At 37.3% G+C, this 23,510-nt stretch overlaps 1 protein-coding gene across 3 annotated transcripts in view; it reads right to left on the reverse strand.

Moving 5' to 3' along the window:
- Nucleotides 1-23,510, reverse strand: part of LOC126365988 (sodium/hydrogen exchanger 2-like) — a 457,436-nt gene that overhangs the window by 10,026 nt on the left and 423,900 nt on the right. For all 3 annotated transcript variants that reach the window (XM_050008801.1, XM_050008803.1, XM_050008802.1), the window contains 3 exons: nt 14,994-15,094; nt 14,536-14,785; nt 3,798-3,996 (listed from right to left, as the gene is read on the reverse strand). In XM_050008801.1, coding sequence (XP_049864758.1) covers nt 3,798-3,996; nt 14,536-14,785; nt 14,994-15,094 — 550 coding nt within the window. The remainder of the gene's footprint in view (nt 1-3,797; nt 3,997-14,535; nt 14,786-14,993; nt 15,095-23,510) is intronic.

The raw sequence follows: 23,510 nt of genomic DNA on the forward strand, positions 1-23,510 counted from the left end.
CACTGTTTCACTGTTATTATATTGAAGGCTCTGCATGTGGTAGAGACTGTAGTGAACAAGAAAGGTCTAATGGAGAAGCATGAAACCAAAGAAAGAAAGATTTTGAGAAACATCCTTGATCTCATCAAAGAAAATGGTGGGTGCACAGAGGGTCACAGCCATGAACTAGATAAACAGGTGGAGAAAATGAGTGACGTGCCTCACAAAAGGATTGCCTTTTATGGCTGTGTGACACAAATTAGCCCAGGAAGGATATCTAAAAATCATATTAACCTACTTTGACAATAAGAAATTGAAAGAGGTATGGTTCATAAAAGTAAAAAAAGATTTACAATGACTGGAAACTTTTCCTAAAGATATCCAGGAGCTTGATCCAATTAAGGAGAATTTATGAATGCTAAAATATTTTAAGGAACAGTTGCAGCTGAAGACAGGCAAGTCATAGATCCAGAGAAAAAGGAACAATATGTGCTGATGCACTGGACAACATTCAAAGCTCTGAAAATGGGACAGGTGAATTGACATGGTCCCTAATGGGGTGAAATGAAGATACAAGGAAAAAACATAGTTAATAACAATGTTAGTGTAGAGTGTCAACAATTGATAGTTTTCAGTATAACTCCTGTAATGTCAATTGTACACAGTGTTGATTGTTAGGTTGAGCTCTGTGTCTGTGAAGAGACAGTACAGCCAAGTGTCTGCTTGCTGCTGAGCTAAGTGCTAATTATGTATTGCTGGCTCTTATGATAGAATCATACAATGGTTTATTGTAACTATATTTTTGAGCTAAGCTAGAGTAACATGTACTTAGTAAAGGAACATGGTTCTAAAGCTAATTTCTTAAAGTTCAAAGTATTTTCGATAAACATGGTGTAGTGTAACATGTAGTCATTAGTTATACCTGATCATGTGAGTTACTTTGCCTAGCAAAGCACTGACCACATAAGTTTCTAGGATTCAGGATGTGATATAAGGAATATGTTTGTGCCGGACTTTTGTCTCCTACTGTGGGAGACACACTCAGGATCAGTTGCGATGTAGGTAGTTGATTCTCCAGTGTAAACTGCTTAGTTGAGATGTAGGTAGTTGATTCACCAATGTAAACTACTTTAAAAAGCAAACAAATCTACATTATACTTGCTCAGCTAGATGAAATTGCTGAACTGATTATTTGTTGCTGTGCAGTGGTTGAATTGTTATGTCATCTTGTTATTGCCAAAGTCTAAGAGGACCTGGCCCTCCACTTGCTGTGGAAGGAATATACTAAATTCCTTGTACATATGGTCATGTGTACTTTTAATAAACGTATCATCACCCAGCTTAAATAACACAATTGAAGACTGAAGACCACAACAACAACAATAATTAAAGGCATGCTTATAGTTTCTCGCAATGAACGTGTTTGCCACTAACACAGTCAGATGCAGGACACACAACATTCTAAGTGTCCTCTGGCAAAGTATCACAATGTAGGATATGTCCCCATTATTTGTATATGTGAGGGGCAGTTGGCCCTATATCCCTGGGTGTGTGTGCGCCATGGCACAATGTGTACTCTTGGTGGGGAAGAGGTGTAGAGGGCGAGCTGGTGGCTGCGATTGATTACTTTTGTGGGCATACTGAACTGCCTGAACTGTCAACCACTCCTGGGGGTATCTCTGGCATATCTTCAGCAAGTTCTGGCACTGCTGAATTCTCTTTCTGTTCCACATGCATTCGTGATGTATTTGATGCATTGAGTTTACATAAAGTTTCTTGTCTGCATCCTTCCGCATAGTTGGCACGATCTTTTTCTTACTGAGGAAACTTGTAATCTGGGCTTCACCAAACGAATTTTGATGGTACACTTCTTTCAGATGCTGCAAATTGGCAGGGAGTTAGTATGAGTCCATACCCTGTGCAACAAGGCAATTATCACTATATGCCACTGTGTTAAATGGCATGGAAAGAACAGAGCCATATGTGTCTTCCTCCTGTAAACTGCTTGGCTTAGTGAATAATTTGCTTTCTTCCTAATTAAGATATCGAGGAGAAGAAGACATCTGTTTCCTTGCAGTTCTGTTGTGAGCTTAATGTTTGATGGATGCTATATAGATGACCTAGAGAACAGCAGCTGTTTGCCATGTACCCCTACTGCAAATGCGTCTCGTTGTAGTGAAAGAATTGCTAGGGTTTAAGCTTCAGTGAGATTAATAAATAGAATTTCTATTTTAGAAAAAAAGTTACTCATAAACTTTATGGACTGTAAAAGAATTTAGTTCAGTAACAGATAACATCGTCATTAATAAATAATCACAGTAGAAACAGTGGCAAATGTTACTCTATATGGAGGCTAAAATATAGGTTTCAAGGAATTATGCACGTTTTATGTAGAATGTAAATGGGTGCCAGGTGGAAACTGTAATCTATGAATCAGAGTAAATGAGTAGTCTATAAACACACACATCACAAGAAGAGAGCATAAAACTATTATATCAACAGCAGCTAAATCAGAAACTCCAAGAGAAAGAAAGGGAAACTGGTATAAAGAAAAAATGAAAAAGCACTGACATGCTGTGTACAAAATATTTACAAAACAACTATCTGATTAAGAGATCTAGTATTTTACAGTATGGTGCCACATTGTACAAATGATCTTAATGCAACTCATGGTAGATTAAAGAATGTTGAATTTTTGCCAGCACTTAGATTCAGTGGTCTGAAAAAGTATTATTATTATTATTATTATTTCAATGTGGGACTTTAATTATCAAGTGAAAATTTAGAAAGACTGTAATATTTGTCCAATTTTCTGATACAAGCATGAAGAAGATATGGGTGAATATATTTGGACAAAAGACCCAGTCAAGATCATCAAAAAGACAGTATTAGAAAACTAAATGGAGAGAATTGTTATGAAAGAGGCCAGAGGGCATGAAGAAGGAGGAATTAAGCCAATAAATAGGAATTTGGAAGTGGAAAGTATGGTAACTAAATTTAGTGTCAAACTGTGGAGTTTTCATGTACCATGCACATTTTGATAAATAATATCTGCAGATATGAATAATATTATTATGGTTTGAATGGAAGCTGTAAGGAAAGAAGACTAGAAGAAACATTATTTTTTGCCAACTACAGCACACTGCTACTATTCAACCAGAAAACCTAGACAACACAATACTGTACTGTTGTATGCATGCTCAAAGCAGGGATCATACACACAATGGCAAGCTTATAGTGGACTGCTGGATGCTTTCATATGAGTACTTAACTTGTGATCTGAAGACTGAACATCCCTGTTTTTTTTTTTTTTTTTTTTTTTTTTTTTTTTGTTAGTTCATTGGTTAGTTAGTGAGTTAGTTAATTCCATGTTCCATAGACCACTTGTATGATTTTCTCTCATAATAGGTTAATAAAACTTATTTACAATATTCATGTCATCTTCTTTTCATACTATACCATTTCTCTCCTCCTGTTGCATCATTTTCATTAGTTTTGTTTGTTTTCTGTTGGCAACGGTTTGCAACTTGTTTTGATACCCTAGAAAAACATGGTTTAGTTATGCAGCCATAAATATAATTTTGTTTCATAATCAGCTGACAATATTCCTGAGGCAAGTTCTTTCTGGCTGGTAACATTCCTGAAGAAAGTGATTTTTCTCCAACGCATAAGGCACTCATCACTCAACTTTTATATCTTTTGCCAATTTAAAGTGCAAAAATTCTCATTAAAACTGTCACTGCTTAATGACTAGAAAGTGCTGTATTCAAAAAGCTAGAGTTAAAGTGCAATTCATTTGAAAATCAATAATGGCTTACGGGATTGTATCCGACGTCTGGGAAATCTGGGTTCATCTCCCAGTTGCGGTGATGATGATGGGTCTGACAGAGCTGAGCGACGGTTTGCTGCTGCCGCCATTTGCGTAATTGTGCGTGCTACTAAGTGCCGACGCATCAGTTGTTCTTCAATCTCTTGGCAGTCATCATTTATTAGGTTCCTATTGAACCTCTCATGGAACTGCAAAAAAAATTTAAATATCTCATGAAACATGATACAATATTTTAATTTTAGTTTTTACATCAACAGATGTTAAATTTGCCAAAAACCATATCTCCAAAAAAAGGAAAATAAAAAAAAATCTGTGTGACAGAAGCTATATAAATTTGTAGTCTAAAAGTTTATAATAAACTGACATTTTACATAATTTTAGAAAAAAGTTGGTACAGGAGAAACAAGTAATAAGAAATGGAAACTAGAGCCTAAAATATGGAATCCAGAAGTGATAATGAAAGTAAAAAGTTCATCTCTGTCTGCTGAACATTCTAGTGTTTTTTTAAGTAATATTTTGTATGTATACAAAGACAGGATGAATTTTTTTAGTTTTCCAGAGGGGTGAATATATCAATGAAATGTTGTTCCTGTTGCACTGGGAAAATGCACAGTAACATGACTCCATTATCAAGTTTATTTGCAAAATAACTTTTCATGTGGCTTTTTGAAATAGTCATGTTGTCCTTATTTTGACAAATTGGTGAATTTTAATACCATGTCATAATAAATTTCTTAGTTTATCAGTGATTTATGACCATTGGAAATTCATATATAGCCATGGTTATCTACTGGTTAGTTTTCAATAGTAAAAAATGGGTGGCCGACTTCAGTTGAAACAAGATGATTCATGTAAGAAATGTTCTGAAACTGCAACTACTGATGAAAAAATTAAAAAGATTAATAATATTGTATCAGATGAACAGCAGGAAAATGTGTATCAAATAGCTGATTCCATAATTAGAATACCTTCTATAAGAAGAATTTTCCACAAGAGACCTTTGTGCAAAGTGTATTCTGGCAAAAAGGAAATGGATAAATGGTCCCTTAGTTATATTTGGACCATTTTAACCCTTTCCACTCAAATGTCGAGTGCCACTCGACATTGCAAAATTTGTTTTCTGCTCCGATGTCGAGCCTCATTCAACACAACTTTTCGAAGCTCTCAGACGTATTTTGAGTCTACTAGGCATTATTGATGCAGTGTACTGCCATCTAGCAGAACTAGTGTTAACTCGGTGTGGAACAGTAGCAGCTGTGTTAAGTCAAAGATTGTAATTATTCCGTTCAAGTCCACACGCTCAAAATGGCTAGTTCTTCATGTACAGTCCTTTCTGAGGAAGAGATTTTAGATCGTTTAGAGCAATCTCTAAGTTTAAACAAGAGTGAAAATGATTTTGATTATGATAGTGATTCATTTCAAAACAATTTGAATGACAATGGTGTAGAAAACAGTGACAATGTGTATGTTTCTAGTGATTCAGCAGAGGATTCGTGGTGAATAGCATGGAAGAAATGAAATGCTTCCATGATGTGCTACTGAATATGGCATTACAAAAGTTACAAAAGTGTAAGAACTTGCAGGACTTTTTTTCAACAGAATGGTTACAATCATTCAACTTCTTTCCAGACTGTTTTAGTCGCCGACGATTTATGCAAATTTTCTGGGCACTTCATGTTTCTAATCTGACAAGTGCTACACAAGTCAACAGTCAGGTTCAGTCACATCTGAGTAAATTGACAAATTGGCATGTTTCTCGAAATTTATTGACCATATCAGTATTTAGCTGCTGATGACTCTACAGTATCATTCAAGGGTTGTGTATTATTCAAAATGTACAATCCTCAAAAACCAAAAAAATGGGGACTCAGAGTTTATGTAATTTCAGATTCAACAAATGGTTATATCTGCAGTTTGATACCCTATTTTGGCGCTGTAACAACTGAGTCATTGATTTGTCCACACTTGAATTTTTCTGAGAGCATAGTTCTTCAGCTGCTAGCTAATATCAGAACTGCTAACAGGTAATCAGGGTATCATTTGTACACTGACTGTTTTTATACAAGTGTTGCATTAGCTGATGAGCTGTTGAAACAGAACATGCATCTCACAGGAACGATTCAGGCCAATTGCAAAAACCTTCCAGCTGCAATCAAAAAAGGAACTGTGCATCTAAAGAAGTGAGAAATAAAATTCCTCTGCAACAACAAAATGGTAAGATAAACGAACAGTTCTCATGCTTTCGACAAAAGCCAATAACTCAGTGTCACTTACAGAAAGGAGAAACAGAAAGGAAAGGGAAGAAATAAAGAAACCAAATGTGATTATTGATTATACTTAAAAGATGGGTGGAGTTGATCGATCTGACCATTTTATTTCCAGTTACAGTTTTCTAACAAAAAGTCTCAAGTGGTGGCAAAAACTATACCTCTGGCTGTTGGAGGTAGGACTTGTAAACAGCTATTTACTATACAAGAACCACTGTGAGAAAAACAACTTGACAATACCGTCTCACAAAGCATTCCTAAAAGTGTTATAAGAGGATTAGTTGCCGAAGAAAGAACTCAAGGGCAGAAATGAGGACGTCGTTCAACTTCCGATGATGAGGAACGCTTGAATGGAAAGTTGCACATTATCAACAAGCTTCCTGGGGACAAGCATAAGGATTGTGCAGTGTGCTCAGACAGAAAAAAGAAAGGTGGCAGGTGGGAAACTGTGTATTACTGCTAAACATGATCACAAAACCTAGCTCTCCACCCTGAAGAGTGTTTCAAAAAATACCACACAATGGAAAGTTTTGTACTGTAAAAGCTTACATAAATATATGAATGAAAGCACACATTTTGTTTTAATGTATACCCCAATTGTTGGCCAGCGGCCACATTGTTTCCACAAAGAGATCTGCGCAAATCTCTGCAGTGCACTGCCGCCCAGGAGGCGAGATAATAAGAGCCCGCGGAGCCTCCCTGTGTCTGCCTTAAGGAGTGCAAAGGGTTAAAGAGAATTCAACCAATTTTGTGTGTCAATGTTATTCTGCACAAAATGGGTCCAACAATAAAGCAGTGTTCAACAAACTGCTGCTCATGGATCACATGCAGCTCTTTGTCCCCTCAGGTGTGACTCTGCCACAAAACACCACTTTTGGGCCCACATATGCAGCACAACTGAAACTTTGTAGTTCATATATAGGAGTCAGTTTCAGAATAGCTTAGTCTATTTTGAATATTGGTATTAGATGAAACTGCCAATCTCTCTTGGTACTCAGACCATGTGCACTCACACTCACCAGCATCACTCTCGCAGCTTGCCTTTGAAAGAGGTTGGTGCATAATGCTTCAAAGTCAGGTGCATGAGAATTTTTAACTTGCATTAGATTTTGTAAGAGAAACTCTGGTTCACCTGCCCAGCCTATTGAAACATTGCCAAGAAAATAATTCTGATACTGATGTTTGCTATTTCAAAACAGCACTTTTTAATATGAGGAAAGCTTTTCTCAGCAGATTTCAGGAATTCAGAAACAGCGCAGTGGCATCTCCCTTTAGTAAAACATAATTTAACTTTTCTCCCTACAATATTGACATTGGCAACTTTAAAATACAATTGCTGGAGTTAACAAACAAAGAAGTGTAAAGCTTGAAATTTGGTATTTGTGTTGACATAGAAATACTGGGAAAAACAAATGTGAACTAAATTCACAGTCTGTTTTGAAAGATCTGGAGAAGGAAGATATGATACTTTTAACACCTGGAATAGTATTCCTAATTCACAAAACCAGCTAAAAATACTAGTGCTTACTATTGTTTCCTTATTCATATCTATATGTCCATGCAAACAATAATTTTAAAGCATGAACCTTATCAAAAGTAAATTTAGACTTTGACTGATGAGGACCTGACACCATGCCTAAAGTTTACAACTCACAAACCAGATTTCCCCAAACATTCCAAGGAGATACAATGTCAGTTGTTCATATTAGTGTTTGTTATTGTCACAATTTAATTTTGATGTAAATAAAATAGAAAGAAACTTCCACATGGGAAAAATATATTAAAAACAAAGATTCCAAGACTTACCAAGCGGGAAAGCGCCGGCAGACAGGCACATGAACAAAACACACAAACACACACACAGAATTACGAGCTTTCGCAACTGGCAGTTGCTTCGTCAGGAAAGAGGGAAGGAGAGGGAAAAATGAAAGGATGTGGGTTTTAAGGGAGAGGGTAAGGAGTCATTCCAATCCCGGGAGCGGAAAGACTTCCCTTAGGGGAAACAAAGGACAGGTGTACACTCGCACACACACACCCACACACATATCCATCCGCACATACACAGACACAAGCAGACATATTTAAAGGCAAAGAGTAAGGGCAGAGATGTCAGTCGAGGCGGAAGTGCAGAGGCAAAGAAGTTGTTGAAAGACAGGTGAGGTATGAGCGGCGGCAACTTGAAATTAGCGGAGGTTGAGGCCTGGCGGATATCGAGAAGAGAGGATATACTGAAGGGCGAGTTCCCATCTCCGGAGTTCGGATAGGTTGGTGTTGGTGGGAAGTATCCAGATAACTCGGACAGTGTAACACTGTGCCAAGATTTGCTGGCCGTGGCTAAACATGCCTTGATGCACGGCCAGCACATCTTGGCACAGTGTTACACCGTCCGAGTTATCTGGATACTTCCCACCAACACCAACCTATCCGAACTCCGGAGATGGGAACTCGCCCTTCAGTATATCCTCTCTTCTCGATATCCGCCAGGCCTCAACCTCCGCTAATTTCAAGTTGCCGCCGCTCATACCTCACCTGTCTTTTCACAACTTCTTTGCCTCTGTACTTCCGCCTCGACTGACATCTCTGCCCTTACTCTTTGCCTTTAAATATGTCTGCTTGTGTCTGTGTATGTGCGGATGGATATGTGTGTGGGTGTGTGTGTGCGAGTGTACACCTGTCCTTTGTTTCCCCTAAGGGAAGTCTTTCCGCTCCCGGGATTGGAATGACTCCTTACCCTCTCCCTTAAAACCCACATCCTTTCATTTTTCCCTCTCCTTCCCTCTTTCCTGACGAAGCAACTGCCAGTTGCGAAAGCTCGTAATTCTGTGTGTGTGTTTGTGTGTTTTGTTCATGTGCCTGTCTGCCGGCGCTTTCCCGCTTGGTAAGTCTTGGAATCTTTGTTTTTAATATATCACAATTTAATTTTATAGACAGCTTAAAATTTATTTTTATCAATAAATAATATCATTATTGAGTATGGTAAGTTTTATTCAACATAATGATAATTTAACTAAGACTTAAAACTTGAAGTAAGGTTGATTAATTTAATTTTAGAAAGTATTGTGGAATGAAAGAAATGTGGTATCAAGTACTAAGAAACATACATTGAGATGGTTTGGACATATAGAGGAAACAACTATACAAGATGTGTGTGGATGGGAGAGATGGAACAGAGCTGCCTCAGACTGATTGAAGACATTTTTAGCAATGGACAGCTCTGTATCACCCTAACAAAGTTAATAAATTGGTCTATCTTAAATAGATTTATCAACAAAAATAATCAATTTTTTGAACAAACACTCCTGGAAATTGAAATAAGAACACCGTGAATTCATTGTCCCAGGAAGGGGAAACTTTATTGACACATTGCTGGGGTCAGATACATCACATGATCACACTGACAGAACCACAGGCACATAGACACAGGCAACAGAGCATGTACAATGTCGGCACTAGTACAGTTATATCCACCTTTCGCAGCAATGCAGGCTGCTATTCTCCCATGGAGACGATCGTAGAGATGCTGGATGTAGTCCTGTGGAACGGCTTGCCATGCCATTTCCACCTGCGCCTCAGTTGGACCAGCGTTCGTGCTGGACGTTCAGACCGCGTGAGATGACGCTTCATCCAGTCCCAAACATGCTCAATGGGGGACAGATACGGAGATCTTGCTGGCCAGGGTAGTTGACTTACACCTTCTAGAGCACGTTGGGTGGCACGGGATACATGGGGACGTGCATTGTCCTGTTGGAACAGCAAGTTCCCTTGCCGGTCTAGGAATGGTAGAACGATGGGTTTGATGATGGTTTGGATGTACCGTGCACTATTCAGTGTCCCCTCGACGATCACCAGAGGTGTACGGCCAGTGTAGGAGATCGCTCCCCACACCATGATGCTGGGTGTTGGCTCTTTGTGCCTCGGTCGTATGCAGTCCTGTCGCGACACCACTGGAGGCGGGCTGCATGATGTTGGGGCGTGAGCGGAAGACGGCCTAACGGTGTGCTGGACCGTAGCCCAGCTTCATGGAGACGGTTGCAAATGGTCCTCGCCGATACCCCAGGAGCAACAGTGTCCCTAATTTGCTGGGAAGTGGGGGTGCGGTCCCCTACGGCACTACGTAGGATCCTACGGTCTTGGCATGCATCCGTGCGTCGCTGCGGTCCGGTCCCAGGTCGACGGGCACGTGCACCTTCCGCTGACCACTGGCGACAACATCGATGTACTGTGGAGACCTCACGCCCGACGTGTTGAGCAATTCGGCGGTACGTCCACCCGGCCTCCCGCATGCCCACTATACGCCCTTGCTCAAAGTCCGTCAACTGCACATACGGTTCACGTCCACGCTGTCATGGCATGCTACCAGTGTTAAAGACTGCGATGGAGCTCTGTATGCCATGGCAAACTGGCTGACACTGACGGCGGCGGTGCACAAATGCTGCGCAGCTAGCGCCATTCGACGGCCAACACCGCGGTTCCTGGTGTGTCCGCTGTGCCGTGCGTTTGATCATTGCTTGTACAGCCCTCTCGCAGTGTCCGGAGCAAGTATGGTGGGTCTGACACACCGGTGTCAATGTGTTCTTTTTTCCATTTCCAGGAGTGTATAATGTAATTGGATAGATAAAAAAATCTCACCAAGTGGCAGCAATAGAACACACATTTAAGAGATACTCAAGTTTGCAAGCTTTTAGAGCCCGTGGCCCCTTCTCTTGGCAGAACATTTTAAAGGGAAGGAAGAGAGGTAAAGGAAAAGGACTGCTTATGTTTAGGAAAAGGAGTAGATTTCATAAAAGTCATCCAGAACTCCAAGTCAGCGGAGGATTACCAGATGGGATGAGAAGGAAAGACTGATGGTTGGAGGACTGCACCAGACAAAATTTGAAAACTGGAGAATTTTGAAGGTGAATGATAGGGTAACACTCACGATAAGGATTACTACCAAAACATTCTGCAAGAATTTATAAGAGTGATACACTAAATGCATTTTCTGTGTTAGAGGTGGGAGGCGGGTAGCAAAAAATAGACAGTTCAGAAAATGAAAGATATAAAAAACAAAAAGGGAGCAAAGGCATTTTATAGCATCAGTTCCCATTTGCGCAGTTCTGAGAAATTGGTGTCTAGGGGAAGAATCCAGATGGCACATATAGTGAAACAGGCACTGAGCTCTTGACTGTAATGTTGCAGAGCATGAATTTCCAGTATACACTCTCTGCCTATGCCTATTCATCCTAGCTGATAACTCATGTCAAAGTAAAAGGCCAAACAATGTTTACATAACAGTGTTTAAATATCATCTGGTATTGACATGTGTCATTTCACAGTTGCCTCTCCCTTTGGTAGTCTTATGTTTTGCCAGTTATTGGCATTATGTAGGTAGTAGTAGGAGGGGTATAGGAAGTCTTAGCTGTAAAAGTACCCTGATTGAGTTACTGTTGATATTTGGCTCTACTGATTAATGTGTTTGCTGACCACTATACTAGAGCAATGGGCGGAAGCTGATGGTTCTGTCTCTGAAGTTAAATTACAACTGATTTTTAACAATAAATTTCAGAGCATGTAAAATGTTTTGTGAAGTGGCTGTTAGTAGATACAACTGTGAATTTTTTAAGAATACATATGCACATGAGGAATAACAGCAATAGTATGAAAAGCATAGATTGCCACTCACCACATAGAGCAGGAATTAGGTTGCAGACAGGCATGAGGTTCACAAGTCTACGTTGTATATAATCATTACAACTAGTTTCCGTCCAATGAATAACTTGTGTGAGATTGTCCCTAAACAATGTTTATTATTCTTCTTCTTTCGAATAACCCATTTGGAGGGCTAATCTTCATTGTATTAGAGTTCCTCAGTTTCCAAATTTCCTTCATCCTTTTAGAGTGTTGTTCCCTTTCTTCTTGAGTCCAATTTCGTCTAGTTATTTTCTTTCTTTCCTGAAATACTGCCTTTTGAACTGCCTTTCTGAAATTTGTTCTGTTTTCTATTGTGTCTATTGTAACTCCAGCATTTTCAATGTCCTTTTCAGTCTCTATGAACCATGCTGTCTTGGATTTGTAACTATTGAGTAATGTGAATATCTGCTTGGTTAGTCTGTTGTTATCCATTCTGAATATATGTCCAAAATACTGTAGTCTCCCCTTCCTCATTACATCAGTTAGTTTCTCCGTTTTCAGATATAGCTCTCTGTTTGGTGTTAACCTGTATTCAGCATTATCGTTTCTTTTAGCTCCCAGTATTTTCCTTAAAATTCTTCTTTCGACCTTCTCTAGTTTCTCAACATCTCCATTTCTTGTTAGTTTAAGTGTTTCTGCCGCATAGAGAGCTTCAGGTCTGGCCACTGTTTGGTAGTGTCTTAATTTCATGTGTCCAGGACAAGGATTTTTTATTATTAACCTTTTCTGGTCATATGAAACACTCTTTCCATTTTGTGCACTCTAGTTTCTATAGCTACCTTTTCTTTGGCATTGTATGTAATCCACTCTCCTAGGTATTCATAGGAATCTGTTTTGTGTATTGTGTTGTTGTCAACTGCAATATTTTGAGGAGCATCACAGATGTTTGTCATAAACTTTGTTTTTTCATAGGATATTTGTAGTCCTACTTTGGCTGCTTGTTTTTGTAGTTCTCTTATTTGTTCTTGGGCATTGTCTAGTATATCTGTAATCAATGCCATGTCATCTGTGAAGGCTAAACAGTCGACAGTGATCTTGTTTGGATTTCTCCCTAGTTGAAACCCTTTAGTATTGATGGCCTTCCTCCATTCTCGAACTACCTTCTCCAAGACACAATTGAAAACCAGAGGTGACAGACCATCTCCCTGTCGAACACCTGACTTTATTTCAAACGATTTTGAGAGCTCTCCCCTAAATTTTACTTTCGATTTTGTATTTGTAAAAGTACCTTTAATTTTTGCAGTTGTTTTAGCATCGAGTCCCAATTCTTTTAAGATATCAAGCAGTGTATTTCTGTCAATTGAATCATAGGCTTTTTTAAAATCCACAAAAGTAATTACATATTTTAAGTTCCTGATTTTCCTCATTTCTATTATGTTCTTTAAATTTAGTATTTGTTCTGCACATGACCTTCCCTTCCTAAATCCAGCCTGATACTCTCCTAGCTGTTTGTCAAGTATCTCTTCCGCTCTTTTTAAAAGCACCTTAGACAAGATCTTATAGGTCACTGGTAAGAGGGAGATTCCCCTATAATTGCTAGGATCTGTTTTCTTCCCCTTTTTATTTAGTGGATGTATTAATGCAGATGTCCAGTCTGGTGGTAATCTGTGTGTTGTCCAGATTTCTTTTAATATTTCTGATAGACACTGTATCATGTTGTCACTAGAGTACTTCCATAGTTCAGCAACTATATTATCCTCTCCAGGGGCTTTATTATTTTTAAGTTCTTTTATGATTTCTTTTATTTCTTCTGTGGTCGGCGGCTTGGAGTCTGGTGGTGTTGGGTTTACAATATTGAAATTAAATTTTTCTTTCGGTAGATAACAGTTATGTAGTTCTTCAAAACATTCAGCAAGTATTCTACAGTTCTCTATGCTATTGTATACAGTTTTCTGCGTTTTTGGGTCTGTGAAAAATAGACTAGGAGGAGAGTATTTCTTTATGTTACTTTTGAAAGTTTTGTAAAAGTCCCTAGCATTGTTCTGTTTGAAGTTGGAGTCTATTAATGCTAGTTGGTCTTTTATGTATTAAACTTGGATCTTTTTAAGGCCTTTTGAAGCTTGCTTCTGGGCTTCTTTTAGGGAGTTCCTATTTTTATCATTTTTGTTTGCATTCCAAATGTTCCACGCTCGTTGTCTTGTTAGGATTAGTTTGTCACACTCATCATTCCACCAGGCATGTTTCCATTTTTTGGTAAGGAGCATGGTTTCTTCTGCTGTCTGTACTATATCTTTTTGAAGTTGTTCCCATGTTTTAGGTGTTTTCTTTTCCAAAAGTGTCATGAAATTGTGTTCCTTGGTTAATTTCTGAGTGTCAAACTTTTTAGGTTGATATTCGCTCTTTCTTTTATATATTGGTCTAATTTTGAATTTAACGACAGATAGATAGTGATCGGAATCTAAACTTGCACTCTTAGCAACTTTTACATTGAGTATCTCTGATGCAGACAGTCTGCTTATAGCAACATGGTCAAGTTGTTTCTCCCCACAGACTGGATTCGGGGATACCCATGTAGTTTGTTTTCTAGGGAGTTTTTTGAAATATGTAGACTTTAGAACTATGTCATGCTCTCTGCATAAACTAATAATAATACTTTATTAAGACAATAATGAATAAAAGTGTGAAAAGTTAGATAACTGTTTCCATTGTCACAAATGAAATCACGTACTGAACTTAAGCATTTAGGGTGATCCTTAATAAGATATTTTTCCATTCATGATCTAATAAATATGCACACCAAAGTATTTTATTGTTGCCAGTGAAAAAGTGCAATAATTTTAATTTGGTCACCTTTTGATATGGATTACTACGCAGTGCTCTTCGCAATGTTACAGCATCAGAGGAAGTAGTGCTGTCAGGAGATGCTGGTGGCTGATGATCAGAATTTAAAGAATGGCGTAACTCAACACCAGGAAAAAGTGATGAAAGGTGAACAGCTCTGGCAATTGCTGGTGCAATGAACATTGCATCGCCATTCATCATCTCTGCTTTCTTAGATTCAACAATTGTCACAGGTCCATATAAATGAGCATAGTGCTCTCTGCAACATAAAACACATTTTTTTACAATTTCTGGTTACAATTATATGATAAAAATATAATTATGCAGCATTGATTTTCATATGAACAATATAACATAGCAAAATGTTTTCACTTCATTGTTAGCTTTTTCTCTTTTTTTAACTTATTTTAAAAGTTTGCACTTCACTACAACTAAAATGTTATTAATGTGTGGGAAAATTTACTTACGCTAGTGTCAACTTCTCATACAGTCGAGTGAAGTCATGTTCTGCTCCTGAGTGAAGGAATATTCTTTTGAGATACATGTCATCTATAGTATCGAATTTTTTCTGAAAACCAAAGCAAATACATTCATCATTATCACTGTCATTTATTATTTTAATGGGCCATTACGACCTACAGCAGAAAACAACAGAAAAAACACACTACAGAAGGAAAATAAAATAACTGCACACTGTATAAAATTATGCAGGAACACATTACAAAAAGCACTATAAAAGAGGGAAGTCAGTAAGTCAGTCCAATGGAGGGGATATGTACCTCAGATGGTAGTCCATCACTGCTTCATTGTTGTCATCATCACTTATTGTGTTAATGAGCCTTTAAGACCTACAACTACAGAAAGAAAATAAAAAAAAAAACATATTTCACAACAAACATAAAAAATTTATACAGGAACAAAGAGTAGTCAGTCAGTCACATTGGAGAAGATGTCTACTGCACCTTCCACTGCTCTTGACTCTACTTGTTTAAGGATTGCTAGCACTCAATCCTTCCATCGCATCCTTGAATGTCCTGTTTGGCATTTTCAGGCAGGATGAGAATGGAGGATTTGACTAGGGTGGGATCCCTCTGTTCAAAAGACGTGATCAAACCACTGTAGCCACTTCTGGCCTGATGTTTGGCCAGTTGATGGTTTTCCAAGCTGTTGGTACAGGTATTCTTTTGTTCTTAGTTTCCATTTGCTCCTAACGCATTTTAAATAGGTCCAAAGATCTTTAAAAATACCTTCCAATCAAAGGCATGGTGTTGCTGATGTTTCACAGGTTTCACAAGTATATAAAAGTATCATCTGTGCTTGAGACATGTACAGATGGATATTATTCTTCTGTGATATTAGGCATGACTTGCACAGACTGTTCAGACTAAAATAGATGAAATGAGTGTTTATTATTTATTGATATATTTCTTTTGTCATTTCTCTTTTATTAGTCAGTGTGGTTCCCAGGTATTTGAATTCTTGAACTCATTCAAAGGTATGACTGTCAACAACAGTGGAGGGAAGAAAAACTTGACAGTATGATATAACAATATATTTTGGTTTCTCATCACTTGCCATTGTGGAGAAATCAGGAAGTATCAGTGCATACTTGCTGCAGGGTGTTGCCAAGAATCACATTTTCAGCAAATTCCAGGATTGGGTCTGCTCCCACCATTTCCATTTTTGTTATTTGAAAAGTGTCATGGCTTACTTTTGCCAAGTAATGAATCCCTTAGGGATACTTCTTGAAGATAGGACATGTAATTGCTTCCTCCTATTCTTCAGGAATTACTTCTGCCATCCAAACGTTAGATATTAACAGCTTCAATGTATGCATGAATGTTTCAACTTCCAAGCAGAGATCTCAGCTGTGATACAACTACCTCTTGGAGCTTTGTTGTTGTTGAGGGTCTTCAGTGCAATGCTAATTTCTTCTTATGAAGGTTCAGGTAATTCCACTGGTTCCACATCTGAGTTTTCATTGCTGTTGCAATGTGATGATAGAGTATTACACTTTGCAAAACCATGCACATGACTAAATAATTGCTTATACATTCTAGTTATGGTTTTTTAATATATAGTTCCAGAATAAAATGACAATAGTAATTGATTTACTTATCTTACACTTGCAAGTTCTCTTTGTGTATAATCAATATAAAAGTGCATTTTCAAAGCATCAGTAACACAAAAATGAGATAAATCTGTATTCAAATAAGCCCAGAGTGATAGAAAATGTATGTTATTGCAGAAATATTGACAAAGATAAGAAGCAGTAAATACTAATGATTTACAGAGTTGCAGAATCTGACTCTTGAGCCTCCTGCTTCTTCTTCTTTTTTGAGCAATACATGAACATGAGAAAAATGTATATGCTCTTGAATAGTAGTAGTCTAGGTGTAGCATCTTTGACCAGTAATCCAAATATCCTGCATCTGAACCTAGGCACAACTTAAATTTTAAATCATAATCATCAGCAATGGCAGTCAAAAACTTTTGGCATAGGATAACACCCTGGTTCTGCCAATGGGCTTACCAAAGAGGGTGGAGGAGTGGACAAAGGTTCAGGCCACTGCCTTGCACTTGGGAAACTGTGCCTAAAAGGAGGAAGAATCAGCAATAATCAGTGGCATGAGAATGCAGAAGGCAGTCTTAGTTAAGATGGCGGCATGTGTAGATATCTGCGATTTTACTCCAAAAATAAGTTACAGTGAAGCAGTTAAAAATTCGTGTGTAAAGTGCAAAACTGAATTCTTAAAGTATAGTGAACGTATTGCTGGTGTACAATGTCTAATCAGCAGTCTAAGAGTAGAAATCGACAGCCTGAAGTCCGAAAATATGGAACTGAAGTCGAAGTGAAACATGGATCCATTGCTTCAAGACAGACAGAAGGACAAAAACTGCCGCCAGAACATGGATACATTGATGCAAAATGACGCTAAAAAATCATCAAAATGGAAGGTAGTACAAAACAAGTGTCAAACATTTGGTGCTAAAACATCGTCTACAGCAAATGTTTCTAGGTTCAAGAATGTAAACAATTTTGATGTACTTTGTTCTAGTAATAGTCTCACAGAAAGTGAAAACAATAGTAAGAAGAGTGTTCTGATAAACTATTGGAAAAAGGTTAGGTTTGATCTCCCAAAGCCACAATGTTCAGTTAACAGCAATGAAAGTGGCAGTGGCGTGATCCAGTCTGCAGTGAGTGAAACATCAACAAATCGACTTCACATTTTCGCTGATAATCATGGTAGAGGCACGGCCGATATAATGAAAATCAGTTTTAATGCTGCTGATGTTTGTGGAATTGTGAAACCAGGTGCTAAACTTCAAGAAGTTGTAGCGGGGCGTGATCCTGAAAAAGTAAAAAATGAGTGTGTGATCTTAATAGGTGGCTCAAACAGCATTGCCTACAAAGAAGGGAATGATGTCACACAGTCGCTCATGAAGAAAATATCAGCGCTTCATCAGTTTAAGGTATTTGTTGTGAACATTCCAAAGGGACATGACTTAATCCCACAGTTCTGTGTAAATGAGGCTATCTCACAAACGAACTCTAAGTTAGCAAAGTTGTGTCAACATTTTAACAATACTTGTGTTGTAGATATAAGCAGTTTTGGATGAGAATTATTTACAAGATATGGTATGCACCTGAACAGATCAGGAAAAAAAGCATTAAGTACCCTTTTAAAAACAAAAATATTGGAAGAAGTCCACAAATGTACACCAAAATTGGAACCAATCACACTTAAATGGCTCCAGCCATCAAGCCAGACTCAGTTTCAAACTCAAATATTTCAGGAAGTTGTTAGTAATGAAAGTACTGCTTCTGTAGCTTCAGATAATTTTTTAGGCAAAAGTTTACATCTGTCTCTAATTCCAAAGAAATGACAATTTTTCACCAAAATGTGGGAGGACTTGGTAATAAAGTAAATGACATTACTGTTCTGTTAGAGGAACCACAAGGAATAAAAGATAGTGATGTATTATGTTTTAGTGAACATCATGTGAAAGATATTGAAAGATTGCAACTAAGTGGTTACTGTCAGGCAGCACATTACTCTAGAACCGACATGGAAAAAGGAGGAGTGGAAATTTATGTAAAAAACTAAATATTTTACAATGCATTAGATTTAAAGAGCCATAGTATAGAGCAACAAATTGAAGTATATGGTGTTGAGATTACTGTAAATGACTTCACGGCTATAGTGTTAGCTCTGTATACATCTCCCTCAGGGAATTTGAATGTATTTCCTAAACACTTAGATTCTTTATTATCCAAATTGTACTCAACGTCCAAGAACTTGATAATTACTGGTGACTTAAATGTTGATTTCCTAAATGGGAGCAATAGTAAAGCTGATTTAGTACATTTAATGGAGTCTTATAATCTGATGGCAATAGTAGATTTTCCAATTAGGGTTACTGTTAACAGTAAAAGTCTGATAGATAATATATTTATAGTTAAGTCTAAATGCAATGAGATCACAGTACATCCAATCCTTGGCCTTTCTGATCATGGTGGTCAATTTCTTACGCAGAATAACATCAGTGTGTGCAACAGTTCTGAGCATTCTTGGAAATCTTGAGGATAATGAATGAAGAGGGCCTTAAGAAATTCAATGACTACCTAAAAGAGATAGACTGGAGCCCAGTTTATAGGGAAACAGATGTAAACAAAAAGTACAATTCATTTTTAAATGAATTCATGTCTTTATTAGAGTCCATCTTTCCCAAAAAAAGTAGTTATAAATAGTCATATAGGCAATGCCAAGAAGTCTTGGATCACTACAGGGATAATAACATCTTGTAGAACAAAGAGGATGTTATACAGTTCTCTCAGGACTTGTAATGATCCAAAGAAATGACAACACTACAAACTTTAATGTAGCATTCTCAAGAAGGTTATAAATAAATCTGAAGGTATGTGCATAAAATCAGAAATTGAAAGCTCAGAAAATAAAATTAAAACTATATGGAATGTAATAAAGAGGGAAACTGGCAGGAAAACAGGGAACATGTCTTAGGTAGAGATTAAAACAGGGGACAGTATCATAAAGAAACCTGAGTTGGTTGCAGAAATATTTAATAACCACTTTTTGAGAGCAGCAGAGAAGACAGGCTGTAATGGTTCTATGGAAGAATCATTGTTCCTCCTACAAAAAGCTGTTAGCAACAGAATCCCACAGTTATCTTTACCTCCAGTTACTGTAAGTGAAGTCATAAGAGTAATTAGATCATTAAAAAATAAAAATTCTGCTGGTGTGGACAATATTTCTAGTAAAATACTGAAACACTGTTATAAATTTGTTAGTCCCGTCTTGTGCAACATATACAATACATTTCTACAAGAAGGGATTGTCCCTGACAGACTAAAATTGGCTGTAGTGAGTCTTCTCTTTAAAAAAGGCAATAAAAACAATGTTACAAACTATTGCTCAATATCCCTATTAACTACCTTCTTGAAAATTCTTGAAAAACTCATGCACAAGAGGATTGTAGGCCATCTCAAATTCCACAATATCTAAGCAAAATCAGTTTGGTTTTCATGCTGGTCTTTGTACTGAACAGGCAACATTCACTTTCAGCGACCAAGTTTTGGAAGCCATTAACAAAAAAATGTAGTGGGTATTTTTTGTGATCTTATGAAAGCCTTTGACTGTGTAAACCTCCAAATTCTTTTTAAAAAGGCAGAATACTATGGTTTAGGTGGTACTGTTGGCTTATGGCTACAATAATATCTAAAGGAGCGGAAGCAGACTGTAATGCTAAATGGCTCTTCTGGAGAACCTGCCTCATCTGAATGGGACACGATAACATGTAGTGTGCCTCAAGGCTCTGTTTTGGGCCCACTGCTTTTTCTCATCTTCATTAATGATCTTCCTCTTTGTTCTGAGACAAACAGCAAATTTACCCTGTTTGCTGATGATACCACAATTCTAATTGATGATTTGATAGATCATGATCTTGAACAAACTACAAATACTGTTTTTAATTACATCTTAAATTGGTTCTCCTTAAATGTTCTCTTAGTCATTGCAAATAAAACTCATTATATGAGGTTCCATACAACACAAAGTAATCTCGATGTAATTAACATAAAATGTAGAGATCAACCAATACAGAAAGTTGAAGATACAAAATCCTGGGTGCTTATATAGACAGAAAATGTAATTGGTCAGTTCACATTCTTCATCAATGTAAAAAACTTAGCTTGGCAACATTTGCATTATGGGTAATTTCTTCAGTGGCTGAAGTTGACACCATTAACATTGCCTACTTTGGCTACTTCCACTCACTGATGTCATACGCTATCATATTCTGGGAGAACCAACCACTTGAAAAAAAGTTTTCACCGAAAAAAAAAAAAAAAAAAAAAAATAAAAAAAAATAAAAAAAAAAAAAAAAAATAAAAAAATAAAAAAAGAAATCTGTCAGAATAATGTGTGGGGTCCTTCAAAGGCACTCTTGCAGGCACTTGTTTCGAAAGATAGGTATCCTAACAACTGCCTCACAGTAAATTTTTTCCTTGCTGACCTTTTTGTGCAAAAATTATTCTATCTATCAAGACAAAAGTAAATTCCATGGCTATAACACCAGAATCAAAAACAATCTACATTTCGAAATGAAATGAATCACTCTGGTACAAAAAGGAATTTACTACCTCAGCTTTCAGCTGTTCAATGCTCTCCCACTACATATCAAATGTGTTCATACAGAACTGCCAAAATTTAAACAAGTTTTCAAAGATTACCTGACAGAGGAATCTTTTTATACTGTGGATGAATATTTGAAGGAAAATGTATACCATCATTAAACTTATTGTGTCTAGAACTAGTTCAATTGATTTTATTGAGCATTATCGCACTTTTTGTAACAACAGAATGGCTGTACCTGTATTTACTCTTGTAGGCCTAATATCTGATTTAACTTTGTGCTCTTATTTTTGACCTTTATTTGCAACTCCTTTTTCTGTTAAATGGTGGTTATGTTATCTAGCTGACAATGTGTCTGAGGGAATTGGGTGATAGTTGTAGGTAAACAACTAGTATTCTCTCATATGACAATTTATTAGCACTTCACGTCTACACCGATACAAGTCCATGAGGCTAACTAACTCGTTAGCGGAAAACATCCTCCAAAACTCTCCATCTCAAAGATAGCACACTTACACTCTTTACAAATATCGATATTTACGGCGCTGCACGCCACATATCTATTACTGTATTTATAGTATGTCTTACTTAAATACAATTTGGCTCTGAATTGCCGTTGTATTTATTGTAAGTTTAAATTGAAATCTTTACAGTTTGACACGTTCCATATCCTTGTGATTGACTCACTAACTGGATCTATGGAACATGAAATAAATAAATAAAATGAAAACCATTGCATTAAGACACATAAGGTATATCCACAAAACATGTGGCTTTAATTTGAAAAAGTTTCATAATGATTTCTCCATTGGCATAAGATTCCCTAGAAGGGAACTGATAAGCGGGAGGAGACCATGAGAAAAAGATGGAATAACCAATAAAAGATTAACACTCTACAACTTGGAGTAAGAAACTTCAGAAGTTGCAACATCATAGAGAAGTTAGAAAATCTGAAAATGTAAATGTAGATGCACAATCTAGATATAGTTGTGGTTAGTGAAGCAAAATAGGAAGAAAATAAGGATTTCTGGCTGGAAGAATATTGGGAAATACCAACAGCAGCAGAAAATGGTATAACAGGAGTAGGATTCATTAAGAATAGCCAACACCAACAACAACAGTTCAGATGTACATATGAACATCACAGGCAGAAGATGAAGAAGTAGAGAAAGTATATGATACTGAATGGGTAATACAGTAAGTGAAGGAAAATGATAATATAACAGTCATGGAGGAACAGAATGTGGTTGTAGATGAAGTAACAGGAGAAAGAGTTATGGGAGAACATGAGCTTGGTAATAGGAATGAAAGGGGAGAAAGACTAATTGTGTTCCACAATAAATTTCAGCTAGCAATAGTGAACATTGTTCAAGAATCACAAAAGGAGAATGTATACTTGGAAGAGGCCAAGAGACACTGTAATATTCCATCTGAAATATATCATGGTCAGACCTAGATTTCAAAATCAGATATTGAATTGGAAGCTGTACCCAGGAGTAGATATAGACTCAGATCTCAGTTTAACAATGATGAAGAGTAAATTGTAGTTGAAGAGAATCACTTAGAAGAACCAATGTGGAAGGAAGTGGGATAATGAAGTACTGAGGAACAATGAGATCTGTTAGAAGTTTGCTAAAAATATGGATATAGCAATAAGGAATACCAAGGTACGCAATTGAATTCAAGAGGAGTGAAGATCTCTAAAAAGGGCACTCACTGATGGTGAACAGACAAGCACAGTTACAAGAAAGGTAACTGTGAAAAAACTTCGGGTAACTAGAGAAATACTTCATTTGATTGACATAAGAAGAAAATACAAAAATGTTCTAGGGAAGACAAGAATACAGAAATATAAATCATGTAGGATTTAAATAAATAGGAACTGCAGGGAAGCCAAGTTGAAATGGTTGTGGGAAAAGTATGAAGAAATCTAAAGAGGAGAGAGCACATATGTGGAAAGAGTGCACCAAAGGCCTGTATGAGAGAAAGGAATTGCATGACAATGTGATAGAAGAAGAAATAGGAGTTAATATGGAAGAGATTTGGGAATCCAGTATTAGAGTCAGAATTTAAAACAGTTATGGAAGGCTTGAGGTCAAATAAGGCAGAATGGGTAGATAATATTACATTGGTGTTTCTAAAATCTTGGGGGAAGTGGCGACCAAACGACTGTTGAGGTTGATGTGTAGAACATATGAAACTATCAGACTCTCAGAAAATATGTCATCCAAACTATTCCAAAAATGCCAAGAGCAGATAAAAGTGCGAAATATCATGCAAGCAGCTTACTAGTTCATGCATCCAAATTGTTGACAAGAATAACATGCAAAA

Source organism: Schistocerca gregaria, chromosome 4 (genome assembly GCF_023897955.1).
Source record: "Schistocerca gregaria isolate iqSchGreg1 chromosome 4, iqSchGreg1.2, whole genome shotgun sequence".
In the NCBI taxonomy this organism is placed as follows: domain Eukaryota; kingdom Metazoa; phylum Arthropoda; class Insecta; order Orthoptera; family Acrididae; genus Schistocerca; species Schistocerca gregaria.